This window comes from Neoarius graeffei, chromosome 1 (assembly GCF_027579695.1).
Source record: "Neoarius graeffei isolate fNeoGra1 chromosome 1, fNeoGra1.pri, whole genome shotgun sequence".
In the NCBI taxonomy this organism is placed as follows: Eukaryota; Metazoa; Chordata; class Actinopteri; order Siluriformes; family Ariidae; genus Neoarius; species Neoarius graeffei.
In genome coordinates this window covers 42,836,911-42,862,082 of record NC_083569.1, presented here as the reverse complement: position 1 = coordinate 42,862,082, position 25,172 = coordinate 42,836,911, and the positions used below count along the sequence as shown (strand labels likewise).

Here is a 25,172-nt window from a genome sequence, read left to right as displayed (position 1 = left end):
ATTTTGCGCAAAGTTTTTTTTACCTTGTGCAATACCAGAAAAATTCAGTTGAAATCAAGCCATTTGAGGCGAATTGGTCCGCCTCTGAAAAAACTTGGGATTTCCCGGCAAACATTGATTTTCGTGACATCGCGTGCGGGACGCCTCCCTCTGAATCCTACGTCAGCGCTGGTTTGTTTATGAGAAAACGACCTGGTGGTTTTCTGCAAATTTCTTCAACGTTATCGCATAATTATTAAAATGGTTAACAGATGTATCGTAGGAGGGTGTAACAACACCAATCTTGATGGGATTAGTACTCATCGTTTCCCAAAAGACCGGACAATGAGAGAGAAATGGGAGCGCTTGGTCTACACAGGCTGTGCACTGAAACCGTGCAAAGCTCTCGCAGCCTGCTGGCGCTTCCGCAGGTGATGTCATGAATCTGGCTCCAGACTCCCTTGGGATTTTTCCAGACGCGTTTTGTTATTTTATTTTTTTCTGCTGTAGACAGATGGCCTTGTGCAAAATTTGTGTTTGAAATCAAACAGTAAATTTAAAAATAAATAAAAAAAAATTTTAAAAAGCCTGATTCTACATCTGTAGTAATCCATATTATGTCAAGAACCTCTCAACTAAGTAAAGACACACGACATCCATCATTACTTTAAGACGAAGTGTCTTAATTGCTAAAAATAAAGAAAAAAAACATCGAATTAGAATGTCTCTCCAAACTTCCGTCTGGTACTGTACATATGTGAGGTAAAGGTAAAAAGCTACAAACTGATAAAACTGCCTTTTAAAAAATATGAAAAATACAAGCAGGGTTCAATATTTATAATTAATATTCATAAAAACTCAGTCATTATCATCTATGTGAACTGAAAACACAATTGCCAAATAATTTTACATGCATCATCAACTCCATCTTGACCCTGCACATCTGTTCATTTTTTTTGTTATTTCCATCCCATAAAGAAATGGGTTCGTTCGTGTGATTAGATCTTAACATGAGTGTAATGGGCTTATTAGAGAATAAGTTGATACATATTTGTTTTCTATAGCTTTGGAAGTAGCAGCTCCGGTTTTACAAACAACTTGCAGAAATAAGAAAAACGGAAGCTGTCTACTTGACTGATTTATTACCACGTTCTCCCTCCACCCCGTGTCATGCTTTAAGGCACTTGGAAAGAGCTAAAGGGTTCCGACATGGCTTCTCTCCTCCTCCTTTCCCGTTCAATAGGAGCACAGAACAGTGAGAGTGTATTAATGCATCCACTGGAAAAGCTTAATGTCAGTGATACACACAGAGAGAGAGAGAGAGAGAGAGAGAGAGAGAGAGAGAGAGAGAGAATCCCCTTTTGTTATCTAGTCCTGGGTGTTTTTCTGAGCGCCTGGCCATTGTAGTGTGATGCCAAACACACGCTCTTAATTATAGTGAGAGTAAAAGTGGCAGCTCATGACATGAGAGCAGGAGAGGATTAGCTTACTCTTCAGCCTGGATGGAGTCTGCAGGAGCCACATAATTGCTGGGAATGTAGCCCTTCTTGCCTGTGTTGATGGAACGGGCCTCCCACCAGTCTCCCTCTCTGTAAAACCAGCACATAAACATTAATATACATACACACACAGCCCTGCAACACTGATACGCCCTGGCTGGTCAAGATATCAGCACTAAGAAATAAAATACCGTGAACCCTGGGTATTCAAGGCAATTCGATAAAACCCCATAAATCAACAGAGTGGACTCATCCATCATGCTGTTACTGACGGACAAACTGGATTTCTGACTGAACAGACGGCCCATTAAAGACCAGCATTAACTCAGATATCCTTCGATACCAGGCTGCAATGACAGATTAAAAAAAAAAAATTTAAATCCAAAATCCTGTCAAATTCAGTTCAGGCTGCTGGATTATCTTTGAGCCCAAGGCAGGAGGGGAGGAGAAAAAAAAAAAATTCAACCAATGCAGCCCTAGTCAGAGACAGGAGAGCTATGCACTCACGTGTTGTTGATGATCTGAAATCGATCGCCTTTTTTGAATGAGAGGTCATCGGATGTCCTGGCTTCGTAGTCATATAAGGCCACAAAAAACGTCACACCACCTTTATTTAAAAAAAAAAAAAAAAAAGTTGATTCACAAGCATCATAAGGGACTCTGCACAAAACCAAGATTTCATCAAACTACATGCAATTAAATTAAAAACACCCCGGCCGGACAAGTTAAAAACTATTTTACGTCTCGGACTTAAAGTAGTCTCAGTAGCTCCAATCTCTGATACAAAACAGTGTGGTTGAGGATTTACAGAAGCCCATAGGGGATACTCACCGAATTACTCAAAGAAAAGGCTATTAGTAACGGAATTCATTGCCTCCAATTACATAAACAGCTCATCCACCGAGCGGTGATGCTTACGTGTGGTGGAAATGGGCCTAGACTGACAGGTGAAACCCAGATGAAGAGATTACATCAGTGTGAATAAAAGAAAGAAAGCACAACTTTATTCATCATACACATGAAATTTCCTCTCTGTATTTAACCCATCTGAAGCAGTGAAAACACACACATATAGCCAGAGTAGTGGGCAGCCATGCTAACAGCGCCCGGGGAGCAGTTGGGAGTTAGGTGCCTCGCTCAAGGGCACCTCAGCCCAAGGCCGTCCCATATTAACCTAACCTGCATGTCTTTGGACTGTGGAAACTGGAGCACCCGGAGGAAACCCACGCGGACACGGGGAGAACATGCAAACTCCGCACAGAAAGGCCCTCGACAGCCGCTGGGTTCAAACCCAGAACCTTCTTGCTGTGAGGCGACAGTGCTAACCACTACACCACCGTGCCGCCCCCCCAAAAAAAAACACCCACTCAGAACACCAGATTACCAGTCACTGAATCAGTCCTCTGCTCTTGACTCTCTCAATTACATACGTCAACCTATACAGAATGTCCGTATTTTATACGGATTTGATTCAATAAACGTCGTATACGGGCGTATAAATAAAGTTATATGGATTCTTTAAAAAAAGTTCAATATTTATTTAGAGCTATAATCAATTCCCACGATGATAAAAGAGCGCATAACATTTACAAACGTACTGTACACCACAGTCAGCCAGTAAAGAGTCTTATGAAATCGCGCGTTATCTTGTGGTAGCGAGACTTCGTTCCACTTTTGATCATGCGCACACTGCATTGCGAGAATCCCTCCAATCGTGAAGTCATAGACATATAAACATAGACGCCGCCTTCTGCGTAGAATCACACGTCATCCTCGCCGCCATATTGGATGTGGCAAAGTGGAGATTCTTCACCCGTCTCTGGTATAGCGTCTAGACAGTAGCCGAGAATAAAGATGCCTCGTTCATGTGCTGCGTTTAACTGCACCGACAGGTTTACCGTCCAAACGAGATCACATGGGATTACCTTTCACAGGTGAGACCGGAAAAATACTTTTCATTGTATTTGGTCATTATAACGTAATTTTACGAACAGATTTTCCTGACTTTGTGGCTAATATGAAGTCTCGCGCATAATAGCCGCTCGGTGAAACCTGTCTCCAAACAACGAAGTATTTCCTTCGTAACTACGCTGATAACACTGTTTTTGTCGAACATTGGAGCCTTGTATTCATTCTGAAGGTTTGTTGTTATTAATATTGAATAAAAAGTAACTGGGATACATCATTGTTAATTATCATTCAAACTTTACATAAATTATTTTAATTTGCATCTTATACGGATTTTATAAGGGAAATACGGATTTTGGAGGTTGGTTATACAGGTTTGATTGACCAAAGGTTGACATGTATGCAATTATTGTATTCCTTATTTGACCAGAGAAACAGATACACAATCTGCGAGCACTTGTATCACTTTGGAACGCAACCAAATATGAATGCCCTTTTCAGAATAAACAGAAGCTCTCGTTTTTTTTTTATCTAATACAAGTGCAGATATGAATAAGAGGAGTGCATTTTTCTCCTTCCCCTCACATCATTCTGCGTAAACTCCAGAGACTGTTGTGAGAGAAATTCCCAGATGAACAGTTTCTAAAATACTCAAACCAGCCCTTCTGGTACAAACAACCATGCCACGGTCAAAAGTCACACAGATCACACTTTTTACCCATTCTGATGTTTGATGCGAATATTAACTGAAGCTCTTGACCTGCACCTGCATGAATTTATGTATTGTGCTGCCCACCACAATTAGCTGATTAGATAACAGCATGCATGAGGAAGTGTTCCTAATAAAGTGGACGCGCGGTTAAATGCATTTCGTCTCCTGCACAGCATTAATTTTGACAAGAATTTTAAGTCTTATTCACTGATTGAAAACTGCACTTACATTTTAGTCTTTGTTTTAGGCAAGATTTAGTCAGTGGAACTTAAATTCAATTTTAGTCAAGGTTTTAGTCAAAATTTCTCAGTTTCATGATAACTGTTGTAAAATGTGCCGGTAGCTTTAAGGTGGGCTGTTAACAGAAGGGTATTGTCAGAGGTTTATTTTTGTTTTAGGACACGATGTGTTGTTGCTATGTGAAGGTTCGTGGAAACCACGACTCTGTTACTGTTTCGCGAGTTAGTGAAGACGGCATTTTGTGCACTAGGATGGTAACAACCACTATTTTCATATAAAGATATTACTTTGTTCAGACCAACACCCTGTCCCCTGACTCCAATCTGTTAGAATCCATAAGCATTGTGAAAGCAGCCAACTGAGCAAGCTAGATTTCTCCGCTTCCCAAATACTGTGATGGATTTTCTCATCTCATCTCATTATCTCTAGCCGCTTTATCCTGTCCTACAGGGTCGCAGGCAAGCTGGATCCTATCCCAGCTGACTACGGGCGAAAGGCGGGGTACACCCTGGACAAGTCGCCAGGTCATCACAGGGCTGACACATAGACACAGGCAACCATTCACACTCACAATCACACCTACGCTCAATTTAGAGCCACCAGTTAACCTAACCTGCATGTCTTTGGACTGTGGGGGAAACCGGAGCACCCGGAGGAAACCCACGTGGACATGGGGAGAACATGCAAACTCCACACAGAAAGGCCCTCGCCGGCCACGCGGCTCGAACCCGGACCTTCTTGCTGTGAGGCGACAGCGCTAACCACTACACCACCGTGCTGCCCCTGCGATGGATTTTGCTGAAGGATTTTTCTTCTGGCTGTAAAAATTCCCTTGAGAAGTAAGCTAGGTCGTCTGCCCAAACAATGGTCAGCCATTATGTCCAGTCTTTATTCATCAGGATATAATGAACCGATTTCACCATCAATTTTTCTCCCCCCATTTATATCATTACAATTTAGCCATGAAATAAAAGGTAGTCAGTCAATGAATACTCATTATCAAAAATGTTTGTTTACAAAATTAACACCACTCCTGCACATGTACAGTTTGGAATGTAACCAACCATGAATGTACTTTTCAGAATGAACAGGTGGTTTTGACTAATACAAATGCAGATATGAATAGGTGGCATCCATCAGGACTGAGAAACCATAGGACCTGGGAGGTCTGTAGCTACTTTCATGATGTGGTCAGATATAAAGCTCTTGGGACAAACATAGTATTCATTCATCTTTAGTAACTGCCTGGTCAAAGTTAAGGCTACTAGTTTGTTTATATTTTGAGAAATAGAACCAACTGAATTTATCAGAAAACAATACAAGCACGTAAACAGGAGTGGGAATGGGGGGGGGGGGGGGGACCACAAGACAAACTTTTGCCCCTTTTCCACCAAAGCAGTTCCAGGGCTGGTTCGGGGTCAGTGCTTAGTTTGGAACCGGGTTTTCTGTTTCCACTGACAAAGAACTGGCTCTGGGGTCAGAAAAAACGGTTCCAGGCTAGCACCAACTCTCTGCTGGGCCAGAGGAAAGAGCCACTTACGTCATCGGGGGCGGAGTTGTTAAGACCAACAACAATAACAAGACCGCAAAAGATCGCCATTTTTAAGCGACGAGAAGCAGCAGCTGTACAAACGCGAAGTCATCCATTATTATTATTATTGTTGTTGTTGTTGCTGCTTCTTCCGTGTTGTTTTTGCTTCGATAGTCACGCCAAGGTTTATGCAAACGTAGCGACGTAACTGACGTATACAGCGATGTAATGACGTGGCTTCCCTTAGCACCGCGAGCTATGGAAAAGCAAACTGGTTCTCAGCTGGCTCGCAAGTTGAACGAGTTGTGAACCAGCACCAGCACTGGCCCCGAACCAGCCCTGGAACTGATTTGGTGGAAAAGGGGTATTTGTGGCTTCATCAAGTGCCACGAAGCAGCTGGGGGTCCTCCCCCAGAAAATTTTGCATTTCTAGGTGCCCTCTCATACATTCTAGTGCTCTCTTGGTCAAAATTTTACTGTTTGGAAGGCATCACAATTTGGCTGAAATAGCACTAAAATGCACCAGAGAGCTAGCCTGGGAAATCCCATGCTGCTTTGCACAATCGTTCCGATCTGAAAAGACAGCATGGAAACTATGGTCTAAAGGCTCGCCTGAGTTAGGGAGCCAATCAGAGAGTGGGGAGGGGTGGAAAGACGGTGACGCGTACTACTCGACAAACAGAAGCTTGTAGTTTATTTGGGACTGTTTACGGATCACATTTAACATGGCGGCGAGCGATACGAACCAAACTTTCGATCAAGCTTTGTCTTGCACAAACGGCAGTAATCGTTCGGTGCCATTGTTTTCCTATTTTTGTTTTGCCTTCTCTTTCTCCTTCCTTCTCTTCTTCGCCTCTTCGTCGCTCTAACTACGTCACCGGGTACAATTGCCATGATTGGCCATGGGCTACGTATACGCCAAATGACACATTCGCAACGTCCAATAAACGGCCGTTGACAATCGTAAACCACACCTCCCCTATGAAAAATTCAATAGGCGGATTCCAGACCATATTTCACTTGTGATATGGTCTGGTGTTAACCAGACTACCAGAGAGCACCATTAAACCTCACTATTGGACCTAAGAGAGTTTGGAAAGAAAACACAACATATTGGTATTTCTGAGCAATAATTAATAAATTAACCCAAGTCAAACTTCTTACTGACTTTAAAGTCCATTAAAACTCATTCTTACCTTCTTTCTTAATCTGTTAACCCTCTGGGGTCTGAGGGCATTTTCTGGCACTCCAATGATTTTGGCATGCTCTGATTTTGCCAATTTCAACAAATCTAAGCAGTATTTTCAGAGTCACATGACTTTTTTTTGTATTCAGCACAAGTTCAGCAACAATAATATCTATGTAGTATGCATGTCATCTCATCTCATTATCTCTAGCCACTTTATCCTTCTACAGGGTCGCAGGCAAGCTGGAGCCTATCCCAGCTGACTACGGGCGAAAGGCGGGGTACACCCTGGACAAGTCGCCAGGTCATCACAGGGCTGACACATAGACACAGACAACCATTCACACTCACATTCACACCTACGGTCAATTTAGAGTCACCAGTTAACCTAACCTGCATGTCTTTGGACTGTGGGGGAAACCGGAGCACCCGGAGGAAACCCACGCGGACACGGGGAGAACATGCAAACTCCGCACAGAAAGGCCCTCGCCGGCCCCGGGGCTCAAACCCAGGACCTTCTTGCTGTGAGGCGACAGCGCTAACCACTACACCACCGTGCCGCCCATGCATGTCATGATTGTACTTAAAAAAAAAAAAAAAAAAAAAAAAGATGGTGTAAAAATCAGTTTTAGAACTGGAGTTGGAATGTGTGAAAAAACACGACCTTGCCCATAGACCCCTTCGCAGTAAACGTCATTCACATGCAAGAGGAAATTGCGCGCGCAGCCTGGACTCAAAAAAGACTCAGCGATGCCTAGTTGTTGTGTTGTCGGGTGTCAGAATCATAGCAGTGATGGGGTTAAAATGTGCAGAATTCCAGCAGGATCTCACCCATTCCAAAAAAAAATCGCCGACGTCTATGGCTACAAGCCATCAAACGTGTAGACTGGGATGAAAGCACTATCAAAAATGCGTGGGTTTGCAGCACCCACTTCATCACAGGTAAGATCAGGCTATTTATTAAATCTTTCTTTTTTATTCTTTCTAGTCTTCGTTTATTGATGTAGCAAAATACTTTGGTAACGTTTGTCTGATTAGCTGGGTCATAGTTACACAATGTAATGAATATTGTTAGCATGTTAGCTTTGCATGCAATTTTGTTTGTAGGAGAGCTCTCGCTTGACTCAAACAGTCCAGATTTTGTGCCATCATTATTTGTGCATGCCGAAAATCACAATTTTAAAGCAAGGATGGAAAGGTGAAATTGTGTGCCCTCACTCTAAATTCCAGCTTACGTTGACTGCTCTAACCTAGCTCCCACCCCGTTCAGTTTCATTTCTGCTCTCTGCCTCTCGCTTTTTACGCAGCTCTGATTTCTCTTAGCTGCACTCTTTACACTATCACTCCTTTCATGCCATTACCTCCTGCAAATTGCTGTTTAGTGTTGGTATTTGCTGTTGTAGCTAAAGCCACATTGCCATCACATCACTGGCATAATTTGATTAATACAAAGTGAATATGAATGTCCCATTGTTAATCAAGTTGTACATGCCCGCACATAATCATATGCGTCTAAAGACTTGTAGGCACGAAGTTTTTCGTGGGTGTACACTGAAGTTTTGTCAATAAGGTACGAGTATATATCTGGCCATTGTATACCAGGGAACTTACTAACATCGTCCTTCCACTCTTTAATTAAATGCGGATCTGGTAGGCGATGTCCACTTGTTAGAATTAACTTATTTATGTAGCATTCTCGATCTTGTAACGACAATTGTTTTGCATAATCTGACAGCTCATAATGCCGGTCTATGGGCAGCGCCATTGTTTCTGAGTCCAGGCTGCGCGCGCATCCTGGCAACGGTCGGTTTGTTTACAAACATGCGAAGGGGTCTATTGTGATGAACCGTTTTGATCACTTGAGGTGATTCTCTTCAGTCTTAGGGACTGTATCAAGCACAAAAACTTCAAGAGAACTTTCTTTTCCTGTGAGGGAACTTCATTTGTGGTTAGGCAAACATACATACCATCACCCTAACAGCCACAATAAATACTCAAACTTAAATCTGCTCCATTGATTTGGACAAATAACTGACCATCAAAAAAATTTATATGTTCTATTGTTTTGGGATAAAGGGTTGGCAGTGGGAGGGGTATTCAACGAGAAGGGTAAAAATTTTCATTACATTCAATGAGAAGAGTGAAAACCCCTCCCACTGCCAACTCTTAATCCCATCAGGTCAAGTCACATTCCAACACTGTTCTAAAACTACTTTTTACAACAGCTTCATTTATCTGGTATTTTACTCAATTCAGTGTGTGTTTCGAAATGAACCACAACCAACTCCATTACACAATTGCTCTGTAATTTTGCTCCCACTCCAACTTTTACTCTCTAAACTCAAAATCAAGCAAAATTAATTTTTGAGGAAAAAAAAACAAAAAACTTTTAACTCTGGAAAAATTGCCCAGTCATTTTTCCTGTGTATGCACAGGAAACAGATATGCACATCAACCGATATGCTCATAATAAATAGAAGAAATATTTACACTTAGCCGAGTTGATCTTCGGCTGGATCAAGTCAAAAAAAAAAAAAAAAAAATCACGATTGCATTCCTGCGCACTGATTGGCCAAAGCTCTTTTTTCAGTTTTTTTTTTAAAAACACTTTAGATCCCCCCCCCCCCCCCCAAAAAAAAGGCAGAAATCCATCTGTAGACAGAAATTTCCCACCCCTGCATACAAACAAAATAGTTGGGAGCAATTATGAAGAGTGACACAGCCAGAATTCACAAACCAAACAAACCTTCCACTTTAGGATCAAATCCAAATACAGATGTACATAGATATTTGAAGCACTAACAGATATACATGGTTGCATTGTGTTATACCCCCCAGTATCAGCTCACAGGACAGTGCGTGTCATCATGGGTATCATCAGACCATTAAGCAGTGCGTTTTCCCTCATTAAAAATAAACAATAATAATAATAATAAATAAGGGCGGCACGGTGGTGTAGTGGTTAGCGCTGTCGCCTCATAGGAAGAAGGTCTGGGTTCGAGCCCCGTGGCCAGCGAGGGCCTTTCTGTGCGGAGTTTGCATGTTCTCCCCGTGTCCGCGTGGGTTTCCTCCGGGTGCTCCGGTTTCCCCCACAGTCCAAAGACATGCAGGTTAGGTTAACTGGTGACTCTAAATTGAGCGTAGGTGTGAATGGTTGTCTGTGTGTCAGCCCTGTGATGACCTGGTGACTTGTCCAGGGTGTACCCCGCCTCTCGCCCGTAGTCATCTGGGATAGGCTCCAGCTTGCCTGCGACCCTGTAGAACAGGATAAAGCGGCTAGAGATAATGAGATGAGATAATAAATAAATTTTTAAAAAAAATTGACCGAACATCAGGACCATTCCCTTGTGGAAATCTCAGTTGCATAAGGTTTGAAACATTTGGTCCATAGTGAAAAATTTTCAGCCGTTTCCAAGGCATAGTGAGACCCTCCCTCTTGAAGAACTTCAGACTTGAAAACTGTAAATGGCACAGCTAATGTCCGAATTCCCCTTGTCCCAGGGCACAAAATAGCCGAATTCACTCGCTAAATGAATGCAATGCATGAGAAGTTTATAGACGTCAGACAAAGATTTAGTTATCAGCAGTATCTTTCTGAGTGCAGACATGACACAACAAATATTCCACTGAAAAATGCTGAAGAGAGACCAGCAGTATCAATAGAGCTATTCACTGCATTGCCTGAGGAAATGAAGAGATTCTCAGAGAAAACTGAACAGAAACAATCCACATTAGCATCACTGTTTATTCCACACGGACAACTGTAACCAAGCGTGACACATCAGTACAGGATTTGCGTCAGCGGATTCATTTGCATACATTTTCGTCTCTGTATACATTTATTATGGTTACATCAGCATTTAAAGTCCCACTTTGGGGAAATTCTTCAGGAAAATGAGTAAGCAGTACTAATACCATGAGTACTAATCCACCTTAATGTTGATATAAAGGTCTTTTATCTCCTGCATGTGGACTGTGTACGCTTCACTAATCATGGCATCAGTGTTTTAAGGTATTTCCTCACTAGGCATGTTTTCCTACATTCTTATCCTGATTCATACCATATCAAACCATGAAGAATTTCAACTTTGGCATGAACGGCCAACAACGGCTTCGTTTCAGGATCACTACAATTTCCATGCATTTTTCTTCTTTCCCCTGACTTTTCATCCCGTTATTTCTTACCATGCGAAACATTTAAAATACTTATATCAACACATGCCGGAGTGTCCGATAATAAATACACCACCACCTTTCTTGGAATTGACACCTGTTTACACATGAGCTGTCCAAATAACTTCCTGGAAATTGAGCTAAGCCCGAGTGTATTACCACATTCGTATTCCCTGGATTTTGCCTTCTTATGTAACCCTTTCCAAATGAAATATTTGGGTTTTACACTGCTTTTTCAGGATAGATTGCACAGACTAGCTAAAACGATTGTTAAAATCTTCTGGTAATCTCCCATACAAGTGTCTCTTTTCCTTATATAACAGGAAGAATAGTGTGGCAAATGATAGAAAACATGGGCACAGACATTAAACTTAAATATGAAGCATATTCTTATGGTGATGATACACGAGGCAACTTTTTGGGCAATGTTGCCGAGCAATGTTGCTGGCAACGGGCAACTAGGTGAGACACAGGGCAACTTTTCAGGGCAACTAACAATGGGCAACAACAGTTAGCAACGGCAGTTTACAGTAGCTAAAAAAAAAAAAAATCGATGTCTTAATTTTTGACCATTTAATCAAGCTGTCTGTTGTTTTTTAGAGCTTTGGTGAGGTAAATTCCTCCATATAGAATATTAAAATAACAACTTACCGGCGTAAAAACAGATGAGGAGTCTCTCCATCTCTTCACTCCACTGACACTGAGCGGCCGCCATATTTGTTTGAAATTTCTGATCCGAACCTCACCGGAGGTCACATGACTCGATACTTGCGTTCTGATTGGCTTATCTCAAAAAGTTGCCAGAGATTATCAAAACCATTCAGAAAGAAACAATGTTGCCCAATCTCAATAGAAAAGAGTCAAAACGCAATTGCCCAGCAACATTGCTCACATTGCCCAAAAAGTTGCCCCGTGTATCATCACCATTAGAGCAGTTCCATTTTCAAATGCAAGTTTTCAAATGATTTATAAAAAAAAAAAAAACACCACTATAAACAGCAGTAAGCCAAAATAAATGAAACAAAGTCAATATTTGGTGCGAGACGATCAATTGCTTTATAAAAATAGTAGTCTCAGGTATAACAACTGCAGTTTGATAAGGAAATGAGCTGTAGATTTTACTGAGCATCTTGCAGAACCAGCCACAGTTCTTCTGGACACTTTATCACACTCGCTTCTTAAATTTGCACCAAAACCATGGTCTCTTATGTAATATGCTGCTCAGATACAAAAAAAAAAATGAAATTCTATAAAACATTTAATTTTGTGCTGGAAAACAAACGTTTGGACTCTAAAATGGTTTTGTACTGACTTGATAATGCACAAGTCATAAAGTAGAAACCTATAACAAAAGTTTGTATTTATATAAAAAAAAAAAGTGCCTAAGACTTGCACAATAAACCCCCCCACGCACACGTGCTTGAAAGTTTGTGAACCTTTTAGAATTTTCTATATTTCTGCATAAATATGACCTAAAACATCATCAGATTTTCACACAAGTCCTAAAAGTAGATAAAGAGAACCCAGTTAAACAAATGAGAATTTTTTTTATTTATATACACGGAAAATTATCCAATATTACATATCTGTGAGTGGCAAAAGTATGTGAACCTCTAGGATTAGCAGTTAATTTGAAGGTGAAATTAGAGTCAGGTGTTTTCAATCAGTGGGATGACAATCAGGTGTGAGTGGGCACCCTGTTTTATTTAAAGAACAGGGATCTATCAAAGTCTGATCTTCACAACACATGTTTGTGAAAGTGTATCATGGCACGAACAAAGGAGATTTCTGAGGACCTCAGAAAAAGCATTGCTGATGCTCATCAGGCTGGAAAAGGTTACACAACCATCTCGAAAGAGTTTGGACTCCACCAGTCCACAGTCAGACAGATTGTGTACAAATGGAGGAAATTCAAGACTAGTGTTACCCTCCCCAGGAGTGGTAGACCAACAAAGATCACTCCAAGAGCAAGGCATGGAATAGTCAGCAAGGTCACAAAGGACCCCAGGGTAACTTCTAAGCAACTGAAGGCCTCTCTCACATTGGCTAATGTTAATGTTCATGAGTCCACCATCAGGAGAACACTGAACAACAGTGGTGTGCATGGCAGGGTTGCAAGGAGAAAGTCACTGCTCTCCAAAAAGAACATTGCTGCTCGTCTGCAGTTTGCTAAAGATCACGTGGACAAGCCAGAAGGAAAAATGTTTTGTGGACAGATGAGACCAAAATAGAACGTTCTGGTTTAAATGAGAAGCGTTATGTTTGGAGAAAGGAAAACACTGCATTCCAGCATAAGAACCTTATCCCATCTGTGAAACATGGTGGTGGTAGTATCATGGTTTGGGCCCGTTTTGCTGCATCTGGGCCAGGACGGCTTACCATCATTGATGGAACAATGAACACAAGCACACAAGTCGTTCTACCAAAAAATGGTTAAAGAAGAATAAAGTTAATGTTTTGGAATGGCCAAGTCAAAGTCCTGACCTTAATCCAATCGAAATGTTGTGGAAGGACCTGAAGCGAGCAGTTCATGTGAGGAAACCCACCAGCATCCCAGAGTTGAAGCTGTTCTGTATGGAGGAATGGGCTAAAATTCCTCCAAGCCGGTGTGCAGGACTGATCAACAGTTACCGGAAACATTTAGTTGCAGTTATTGCTGCACAAGGGGGTCACACCAGATACTGAAAGCAAAGGTTCACATACTTTTGCCACTCACAGATATGTACTATTGGATCATTTTCCTCAATAAATAAATGACCAAGTATAATATTTTTGTCTCTTTTGTTTAACTGGGTTCTCTTTATCTACTTTTAGGACTTGTGTGAAAATCTGATGTTTTAGGTCATATTTATGCAGAAATATAGAAAATTCTAAAGGGTGCACAAACTTTCAAGCACCACTGCATGTATATACAAGTTATGATCCTGGGTCATAATGTGTGTTTGCTTACTTTTTGTTGTCGCTGTTTTCCCTCCCTGCCTGATGGGGGCGCTGTTCATATGTTCCTGTTTTCAGTTGTAGGTGGCGGCAGCTGATTGCACCGGCTTTAAAATGCTCTCTGGAGAAGAGAACTGTGCTTCACTTTCTCCTGGTTCCCAACAGGACCGTGTCTTCTGTTGCTCACTGATTAAAGTGCTTAAATTGTAAATATTATAAACTATTTTCCTAAGGCAGTCCAGGTAACTGTAGAGGTGAGAAGCCCTTTTTGTTGCATTCCATTTTCCCCCCGTTTAGGTCAGGGGGTTCGGTAAGATCCCTGTATTTTCTTTTGTTTTCCTTTGTTGTCTGGGTAAATTAGGTCATTAAAACAGATTTTGTTTGTTATTTTGGGCCATGCTCACCCTGATGCTAACTTCCTTTTGCTGAAATAAACAAGTTGTACTTTGGACTGTAATTGACGGTGGCACTGGCCGTCCTTGGGAGTAGGGAAAGGGGAAGTCAAGTTTTTTTTATGCTATGCTAAGTTTTCCCCTCGGCTGGGGTATAACAATTTTATATTATATCCATCTCTATCTTGATACACACACTTACTTTACACTGTAGCATTTAGTTACCTGACTTGTTTTGTGGTCGCCATATTTAGGACCAACCTTTTAGTTCACTGAAAACACGAAATGTAACTAGAGGGATAAAGGCGGCTAAAATTACTTAAATGATGAACAATAAAAAGTTGATAAAATTGTGATCCTTATCTACTTCCCCCAAACTACGGATTCCATTTAAACGGACTTGCACACAAACCCTCTCCTTATCCAAGAGCATGGTCTAAAAATTTAAGTGAACAGAAGCCTGCCAACTCCCACATCCAACATTGTATGTAGTTAAGTGGATTCGAGCAGTCCGTTATCAGAACTGAAAAATTTTCTTGATGAAGCACAGACACAATAAGATGCAGTCTGTCCTCTATTCAGCCTTCAAAATGGCAGCTAACATACACAGTGGTGCCACATGGCATGCAATTTACATATGATACAATCAAAACCTGAGAAGAAGCTTTATGCCGCTTTTGAAAGAGGACAAACAAAAAGTAGCACACGAATCCAGATGAAATGGACGGGTTGAATTGTTAACACTTTCTAACAATATCTCTCGTTCATTCATTCAAATAGGACAAAATCACGACAGTCAACCACCCACCTGTGACGCCACCAGGGAAGGGGTTGCTCACGGTCACTGAGGAAAAAGAAGCTGCTCCACCAAAGGGAGTGATGGTGGATGAGGAGCCACCAAATGGAGTGATGGTAGAGGCGTGGCTATTGTAGTTGCTGTTGGGACCCTTGAGGGCAGGTGACTGGCCTATCTGGGTGGGGTCTGGCCCATAGTGGCCCATGTGGGAGGGAACAGGGGTAGGGTTTGAAGCATCTGGTCGGTACTTCAGTGATGGTCCTTTGTCCTCTTTACTTTTGACACAGCCCATTATCAAGCCTGTAAAGAGATGGCAAGAGGTTAGGTTAGGTTAGCAGGTCATATCTAACTACCGACCCCTGATCCACCGGTTTCTCATTTAATACCCAACACCTAAAACAATACATTTATTAGCATGTTGGTTCCTTCACTGGCTGTTGTCAGAGAGACGAGCACAATGTCGTGTTCTGACATCCTGCCTGTCAATTAAACATTGGCTCTTGTTCATATCTGACATTATAGCATGTAATTCAAGTCCAACGATAAACCTCAATTTATTCGGAGAGATCCTGGCAACTGGATAAAATCTGATCATATATTATCTGTCTGAATTTATGGAGCACCTAGTAATGATTAACTTATCGTTTTCTACATAGTTTCAAAATACAAATGAACTGTGTTTCTTGGCCATCAACATAGCCAGCCAATAGACCAACATGTGACTTAAGCTCCGACTACAGTTTTAAGATAGATTGAGTGTTCACGTTTAGATCGCAATATAGGATGCGTAGAGGACGTACACAAAGGGAGGCACTCACACAAGAAAAAACTATTCAAGCTGGTCTCGGCCAATATGAGCTTGACCACCTTCAGTTAGATATGGAGCAGGTTCTTCATTCTGTAAAATTTCCTTGCAGGAATAATTCTCTCTGCTAAACATTCAGCAGGGTAGCACTGTCGCCTCAAAGCAAGAAGGTTCTGGGTTCGAACCTCGTGGCCAATTGAAGCCTTTCTATCTGGAGTTTGCAGGCACAGGGAGAACATGCATAGTTTTCCTCCCACAGTCCAAAGACATGCAGATTTGGTCAGCTGGCTACTCTAAGGCCCTGTCCACACGGCAACGGATTCAGGTGACTCCGATACAATTGCTTATCGTTTAGGCCTGGCGTCCACACGGCACCGGCGTTTTGGGTGCCCAAAACGCAATCTTTTTGAGAACGGGTTCCAGAGTGGAAAGATCTGGCAACGTTGACGTTGTGAAGTCGTCTGGATGAGTAGAACGGATTTGTTTACGATGACGTCACAACCACATGACTGTGAGTGCTTCACGCCGGGTAGAAGTGTAACGAACTCGATGCGAGTTGTCAACAAATCCTATAACTTGGTTCATGAAACGCGCTTACAAAATATTTTCACTGTGAATATTTATTGTGTAATGGTGCAAAGTGAGAGAGAGAGAGAGACTCTGCCCTTAGGGCAGAGTCAATCCCGCCAGCAAAAATAGGGAAAAAAAGGAGCGATCTCACCTCTTCAGATGTTGGTTTACAGTAAGTCCTACAATACATTCCTCAAAAAGGGCGTAGAAGAGCAAATTAATCCATCAACGTGTAGCATTCAATTTATTCCGGACCATTAAAGACGCCGCCTTCCGCGTAGAATCATACGTCATCCTCGCCGCCATATTGGATAGGTCAAAGCGGAGAATAAAGATTAGCTGCGTTTAACTGTACCAACAGGTTTGCCGTCCAAACAGGATCACATGGGATTACCTTTCACAGGTGAGACTGGAAAAATACTTTTCATTGTATTTGGTCATTATAATGTAATTTTACGAACAGATTTTCCTGACTTTGTGGCTAATATGAAGTCTCGCGCATAATAGTTTATGTGCATGCGTCCTTACTTCTTCTATTCTTCTGGTGTCTCCGAAGGGACCGTCTTACAGCGCCCCTAGAGGTGTGGCATGTGTATTGCATCGTTTTCAGCAAGCGTTGCGTTGCCATATGGACCTGATATTTTACTGATCGTTGCCCATTTGGACGCGATATATTTTTAAATAACATCTCGTTGCCGTTGTCGTGTGGATGTAGCCTAAATTGCCCATAAGTGTAAACGTGAGTGTGAATGGTTGTTCTCCATGTTAATCCTCCGATAGATTGGTGACCTGCCCAGGGCGTACTCCACGTCTTGCCCGAAGGCAGCTGGGATCGGCTCTAGCTTCTCCACAACCCTGATGGACAAGCGGTGTACATGATGGATGGACTGAAGGATAAACACTCAGTAAATTCAATCATGTAAAGTGCTCCTTAATTTGTGTATACCTGGTTAACTGTTTGTAGCACGAGGTGTTTGAATAGGTGAGATCACTAAATCACTACTATTAACCGGATCAACCGTGCGCTACTGCTCACTTATGTATCCCCCCCTGCTCTCGCTTATATCAGAATGCAAGCAATCAAAGGAATAGGACACTTATTATGAATGTTGACTTCAACAAATATTTAATCCTAAAATGAGTAAGTAAAGAGCAGTGTTCTCTCCAGGGATTTCAAATAGCATCCTGGTAAACTGTCATTTTGAAACAGCATTTTACCTTCTTGAGAGTCAAAATCCACACCATTTGTTTCGTAAATACATTCAGTCGGTAAACAGGAAGTCGATGTGCAATAGACCTGAAAACGGTATACATGGTATAGAACCCCAAGCTGAAGCTCGGTACCAAGTGGCTATGATTTGTGGTTACTGAGAAAAAGGGTGTTTCGGACAGATGGAAATACGGAGATACAGACAGAAAGTGGTAAACCAGTATACCCCCCCTTCTTCAGAGCAGGGGTATAATTATCCCCACATGACATCAGGGAGAACATATGGCTAAAAGAAGCTACATCTGGCAATACTTTGATGCAGAAAGTAGCGCTGTTGAGCAAGTACAGCTGTGCGATATGGCGATGCATATCGTAGGACGATTAAAGCATGTCTCCTGATAGATATTTTCTTATATTGTCTAAATCAGGGGTTCTCAACTTTTTCTACTTTAAAGCCCACCTATTCGTACTTGTAACGAGTCAGGGACCATTTAAAAAAAAAAAAAGATCCCCAATTATTTTGGCTCATCTATTCTATAAGAACCTAATAATCTACTGCAAAGTGTATTAATGGGATGCAGCATCACTCCCTGTTCCAGATGGGAGCCCAGGAATTAAATAAATGCAATAAAACAAACTGGTTTTAATTCTAAGTATTGTATTTAAAACTGTATGGATGTGCCAGAAGCCAAACCATGCATGCGGGTCATTCTCCGTCAAAAGGGATTAATGATCCAAAAGTGGAGTCTGGTCCATTAACACAAGAACTTAATGCCATGTTTGTGTTCAGCAAACAAGCAAGTTATTAAAACCAAGAAGTACAGTACACTCAAAAGAAGTGGATATAGAAACCACTCAATGGGGTTAGATCCTTACACGCTAACAAAGAAGGATTTTTCCTCAGAGTTGGAAAATTATCCAGCCATTGAGTTCCCCGACATCTCAAACAGATGTTGCTGCAGACATCGTTCTACATGGACACACAGATGAAAACCTGGAAGAGCATGGAGGCGTACAACTTTTTATATGTGGCTGGGTTAAAGATCTGGGGATCAGGACACTACAAGATAGACGGCAGTGGATGGATCTAAGTGCAGGAAGTGTGTTTATTAGCAGGCATGATTTTTACAAAAACAAATCATAAAGCAGAATATTTAAACAGCATTATATAAACATGGCTAGAAACAAACATGACGGTGATAATGATAATACCTCACAAAGCCTCTGTGAAAACAGCGTCCGTATCCACGCATGCTGACTGCGCTCAAATCAGTATCAGGCGTTTCCCATAATGACTGGGTCCCAAGCGCACGCACAACAATTTCCGTGAACACACGTAGCTGCTCGAGTTGTGCCAGACTCAAGCATGTAAAGGCATGACAGTCAAGCGTTCACCTGCTGAGTGACCACAACTTTTGGTATATAATCGCCATGCATCGCCACAAAAATGCCTCATTTTTCATCGATAACCCATTGCAAAGCATCACGAGCTGCAGCGTGACTGTAGCTTAATGAGGCTGACGTGATGTCGGATGCAGCCCAGCAATCGTACCTTACTATGAGTAAAAATTAGCATCAACTTGGGGGGGGGGGGATTTGCAGCCCACTGGTTGAGAAACACTGGTCTAAATCACCAATGATGCAAAAGCCACCTTTCAGCAGCTGATTCACATCATCACTAAGGTAAGCGCTAGGAGCTACTAGTGGTGGGAGATGTATTTGCAGCAGCTTCTGGGAAAATCAGGGTCAGGGAGTCCCGAGGGCTTTGCCCTTGATCCATCATGCTTGCAATGTCGCTTCCCGTCAGACCGACGCGAATTGTATGATGAAGAGTCAGTAGCGGGTAGAGCGCTTCCTTCATCCAGAGGACACAGAGTGGACTCACTGGGAGATGCAAATCACCATGTGTATAGCTGGAGAAGCGGTCAAATTGGGTAGAGTCAGTGGGCTGACCTTGACTTGAACTGACTAAGGCAGGCTGGCCACTTCAGGCTTGTGTCCTCTAAGGGAAGATGGTAGTCACTGTGCCCTTGGCCGTTCCTGGCAGCTGTCCGGATGTAGACTGTAGCCTCTACGCCCACTAGGTAGCTCGCCCAATACCTAGTTTTCCATATTCTGATGGTTGGCCTCCAGACCCTCTTGATATAGGTAGCACGCAATGGCTAATCCCAGTCAATCGGCAATATGGTACCTCCATGCTTCACTCATGTGCAGGTTGGCATGCTGCGGACCTCAGCACAGTTGTTGGGGTATGGACCCCGGTGGACTGATTTTCATCTGGCCCCTATCCCAAGACCAACTCTGGCATGGTTAAACCTACCGAGGACCTGAAGGCCCCCACCAGTACGAGCCCTTGGGGTCGTAAGAGGCACACAAGCTACTACACCATGACAAGGTATCAGTCCAAGCAGTAATACTAGGTGTGCGCTGTAACAAAAACAAGCACAGAGGAGCATGAGTGTGAAACTCCCTCCCCCCCACAACACTTAGGCCATCAGTTCAACTAAAAGATGAGGTACTTGTGTCATTTGGATTTCTGAAACTAAAGCTGTGTTCAGGCGGCACGGTGGTGTAGTGGTTAGCGCTGTCGCCTCACAGCAAGAAGGTCCTGGGTTCGAGCCCCGGGGCCGGCGAGGGCCTTTCTGTGTGGAGTTTGCATGTTCTCCCCGTGTCCGCGTGGGTTTCCTCTGGGTGCTCCGGTTTCCCCCACAGTCCAAAGACATGCAGGTTAGGTTAACTGGTGACTCTAAATTGACCGTAGGTGTGAATGTGAATGGTTGTCTGTGTCTATGTGTCAGCCCTGTGATGACCTGGCGACTTGTCCAGGGTGTACCCCGCCTTTCGCCCGTAGTCAGCTGGGATAGGCTCCAGCTTGCCTGCGACCCTGTAGAAGGATAAAGCGGCTAGAGATAATGAGATGAGATGAGAAGCTGTGTTCACACTTATACCGGTACGAAAGTGGTATAACTGTATCGATACAAAGTATACCGGTACAGTTTAGTGCATCTGTCCACACTAGCGAGAAATGTTTGCGGTTTTCTTTCACGGTAGTTGAAATGCGCGTGCGCGAAATGTTTCCGTGGTTACCGAGTAACTTCCTTCCAAGAATATGGCAGATGAAACAATGCGTGTGTGCTTTTTGTTGTCAATGTACAGTCTGTATTTCTGGTGGTCATTTATTCAGTCGAATTGTATAAAACGCGCGAGGCAGTTGAGAAAGAAACAAAGAAAACGAATCTCTGTTCTTCACTAACTGTTCCTGGCATCGCTCGTCTCCCCAAAGCTCCAACAAACACATAACTTCATCTTGGCTCCATGTACGTAGCTCCACGGTCGTTTTGAGCCATTTTGACATTTTATTTATAGCTGGAAAGCGCGGGCGTATTGTATTGTATGAATAACCGGAAGAAGTAGTAATGGTTCATTGCGCATGCGCATTATATTTGTATCGATAAAGAACCGCTTCATTTGTCCACACTACAGCGAAGCGCTACAGTACCGATACTGTACCAGTACGAAACCCATACATTTGTGGGTTTCGTACCGATACAGTTATACCGCTACAGTACCGGTATAGTTGCTAGTGTGGACAGGTGTTGCGGTACGAAAGTAGTATCGTATCGGTACAAAATCCCTAGTGTGGACAGGGTATAAGTTGAGAGCCATTCCACCGAATCGGTGCCATTTCCGTCCCTAGAAAATTATATGTATAAATGCACATAAAAATGTACTTTAAAATACACTCTTATTACGCAGAATGTCCTGCACATTGATCTGATTTCAAATTTAAGATATATAATTGTAAGGATTAATAAAAACTACCTAACACACTGAAAAACAGCATGTGTTACCTGTCCCTGCACTAACTTTATACTTAACTATGAAATATTATGATTAAAATCCTTCAGAAACAGTATTTCTTTTGCACTGTTGTGTGACTCCATATCCTATCCATGGTTTAAATATATTTTTCATAAGAAATCCACAATATCTTCGTTAAAATACACATTTTGGTTGTGTCCCTGGGTTTTCACTCAGTCCTGTTACCCAAACATATTACCCCATCTGACAAATTTGGAACATTCCATAAATCACATGCTCAACAGGAAGTTACATCAGTTGTGTCTTCTGAAGGCCATGGGAAGACCAAAAGTTAGTTCTCTCATTTACTTTTCTGTATATTTGATGATTTTTTAACTTTGACTGATAAGGTCAATGTCAACATACCGTCCTGTTACTTAAATTATTTCTTAGATGATGTTTATTTTAAAAATACAGATTTTTGGTAAATCACTAGAATGTGCCAAGTGTGGTCATGCTATTAGCGATGACGCCATGTGGCTTAAATCCATGTATTAGCTAATCCTAGGCTAAAAACTCAGTCCTGTTACTTTCAGAGTTTTGGTAACAGGACTGGAAAAAAAAAAAAAAATGCAGCCATCTTTGACTTCCAAACCTTGTAACATAGCCTGAGGTTGACCAATACACATTTTGAATAGTTAAATATGGGTGTTATTATAATCAGTGTTGAAAAGATATAACAAATCAAGTTTAATTTGGGAGTGGTACAACAAGCAGATGGCACCCATTCGGTGGAATGTCCCTTGAATAGCGTTTTAATATTGACTTGATTTTCTCTATTATTGTTCCCATTTTGACGAATGTTATGTTTCTCTTGTTCTCATTTGTGACTGGAAGGGACACTGAACAGACCTAACAAAAGGAGAAAAGAAAAAGGGCCTTTTAGTGGAGTTATATTTTTAAAAAAAGAAAAAAAAATCAAAAACCTGTCAGGAATGCCTGACATTACTTTGTATAGCTAATGTTTTCATCAATTTTAGAGTAAACGTAATAGATTGTGATAGTCAATATTCAAATTATCCGTATTGTGATCAGGTTCTGTCCATGTCGTCCAGCCCCATGTGCAAGACACAAGAGCTGACAGTCTTTTCACTCTCATGGGGAAGGAAGCTTGCAGGACAAAGAGAGGTCATGTGTTTCCATTAATGCTTTCAGCCGATGCCGGAGCGCACACACTGCTACAGCAGAGCTATATGCTGAAAGACAGAGCTGACATTCAGGAAAGCCTTTGCTGTTTGTTTAATATTTCTATTCAGGATTTCTATAGATTAGGGCTGTGAACCTCAAACGCCTCCAAAAAGACCACTGGTACCAAGACGACGAAAGTCTAAGAGCAGTGGGAAAATGGTACTTTATTAGACCCTATTGAAAATATTTTTGTTCTTCTAGTGGTTAAAACAAATAGGCTTTTCATTCTGCTTTCGGATATGCGAATATTAAAATTTAGGCACATGGTGCATCCCTACTGGAAATAGCTCTGAAATTGAACAGCACACTGCCAAAAGCTTTGATAAAAACAGTGTTTGAGATGCTTAAAAACAGCTTTGAGCATGTGACTTTGTAACACAAGCTAAGCTTTTAGAGACACATGGCTGACTGATGAAAGAGAAACTTTTTTTTTTTAATAAAAAGTCACTGTACTTGGACAATCCCACCATTTGTACAGTTCTCACAAAGAACAGAACATCTGAAACACGAGTTTAGCGATAACAGCAGGAGTTATAATCTCCCTGCTGTATAAAGATAAGAATCTCACTGCCTGTATGTTTAAAGGTTGCAATAAGGAAGTTCTCCAAATCAGTGTGGTGATGACACTCCCTCTCCATTTCTTCACGGGGACACACCAAGTCCGACTCATGCAGCTATGCATGACGTCCCAAACTACTTCCAAGAGTCACCCAAAATGAATTTCAGTAACCCCGAGTGTTCAGGCCAGGGTCGTAGACTGCGTTCAGGTCCGGGTTCTATGCAGGCCACTCGAGTTCTTCCGCTCCAACCTTGGCAAACCAAGTCTTCGTGGGGCGTGCTTTGTGCACAGGGGCGTTGTTTTGCTGGAACAGCTTTGTGGCTCTTAGTTCCAGTGAAGCAAAATTGTAACACACATTCTGAGGAAGAACCACATACCAGTGTGATGATCAGACGTCCACAAACCTTTGGTCATATAGTGTAACGGATAAAACTCAAAATATAGTTTCATTTCATGTTTGTTTGCTAGCCAATGTGGTAGTTTCTATTGAACACTTTGTGACAGTTTCTTAACTCGAGGTCTTTTGGGGAAAATATCTGATATGACTCAGGTCTTGACAGTACAGACAGAGCTTTTATATATGAGTGATTCCACGCTTATGGGTACTGAAATGGGGACATGAACTTATTTTTAAAAATTCACCTAAAACCATTTCTTTTTTTACCATCAGGTCACAAAACATGTAATCTTTAATGAATGATATGTTAAAAGATAACTTTAATTTTCTGAGATGTAATAAAAACATATTTATATGCCAAAGTCAGAATGTAACAGAAGTGTTGTGGACATATATATTCTCAATTTTAACAATGTAGAATTACTTTTTGAAACATAGGAAGGTGATGTTTTAGCAAATATAATTAATAAACATGTGTAGTAGAATAAACATACACATTCTTTCAATAAGATTAACATGGTATAGAGCTAGATCGTAATTAATTTGTAACAGACGCGAGATGGACAATCGTAACAGAAGTAATGTAACAGACATCATTTTGGAACTCATAGGCTTGACTTTGGCATATAAATATGTTTTTATTACATCTCAGAAAATTAAAGTTATCTTTTAACATATCATTCATTAAAGATTACATGTTTTGTGACCTGATGGTAAAAAAAGAAATGGTTTTAGGTGAATAAGTTCATGTCCCCATTTCAGTACCCATAAGCATGGAATCACTCTCATATATATATATATATATATATATATATATATATATATATATATAGGGCGGCACGGTGGTGTAGTGGTTAGCGCTGTTGCCTCACAGCAAGAAGGTCCGGGTTCGAGCCCCGTGGCCGGCGAGGGCCTTTCTGTGTGGAGTTTGCATGTTCTCCCCGTGTCCGCGTGGGTTTCCTCCGGGTGCTCCGGTTTCCCCCACAGTCCAAAGACATGCAGGTTAGGTTAACTGGTGACTCTAAATTGACCGTAGGTGTGAATGTGAGTGTGAATGGTTGTCTGTGTCTATGTGTCAGCCCTGTGATGACCTGGCGACTTGTCCAGGGTGTACCCCGCCTTTCGCCCGTAGTCAGCTGGGATAGGCTCCAGCTTGCCTGCGACCCTGTAGAAGGATAAAGCGGCTAGAGATAATGAGATAGAGAGATAATTATTTATTTATATATATA

At 41.8% G+C, this 25,172-nt stretch overlaps 1 protein-coding gene across 2 annotated transcripts in view; it reads right to left on the bottom strand.

Annotated features, from left to right (window-relative positions):
- Window positions 1-25,172, bottom strand: part of yes1 (YES proto-oncogene 1, Src family tyrosine kinase) — a 144,958-nt gene that overhangs the window by 47,852 nt on the left and 71,934 nt on the right. For both annotated transcript variants that reach the window (XM_060932142.1, XM_060932132.1), the window contains 3 exons: window positions 15,366-15,653; window positions 1,986-2,085; window positions 1,470-1,568 (listed from right to left, as the gene is read on the bottom strand). In XM_060932142.1, the coding sequence (XP_060788125.1) occupies window positions 1,470-1,568; window positions 1,986-2,085; window positions 15,366-15,645 (479 nt within the window). In that variant the 5' untranslated portion in view covers window positions 15,646-15,653. The remainder of the gene's footprint in view (window positions 1-1,469; window positions 1,569-1,985; window positions 2,086-15,365; window positions 15,654-25,172) is intronic.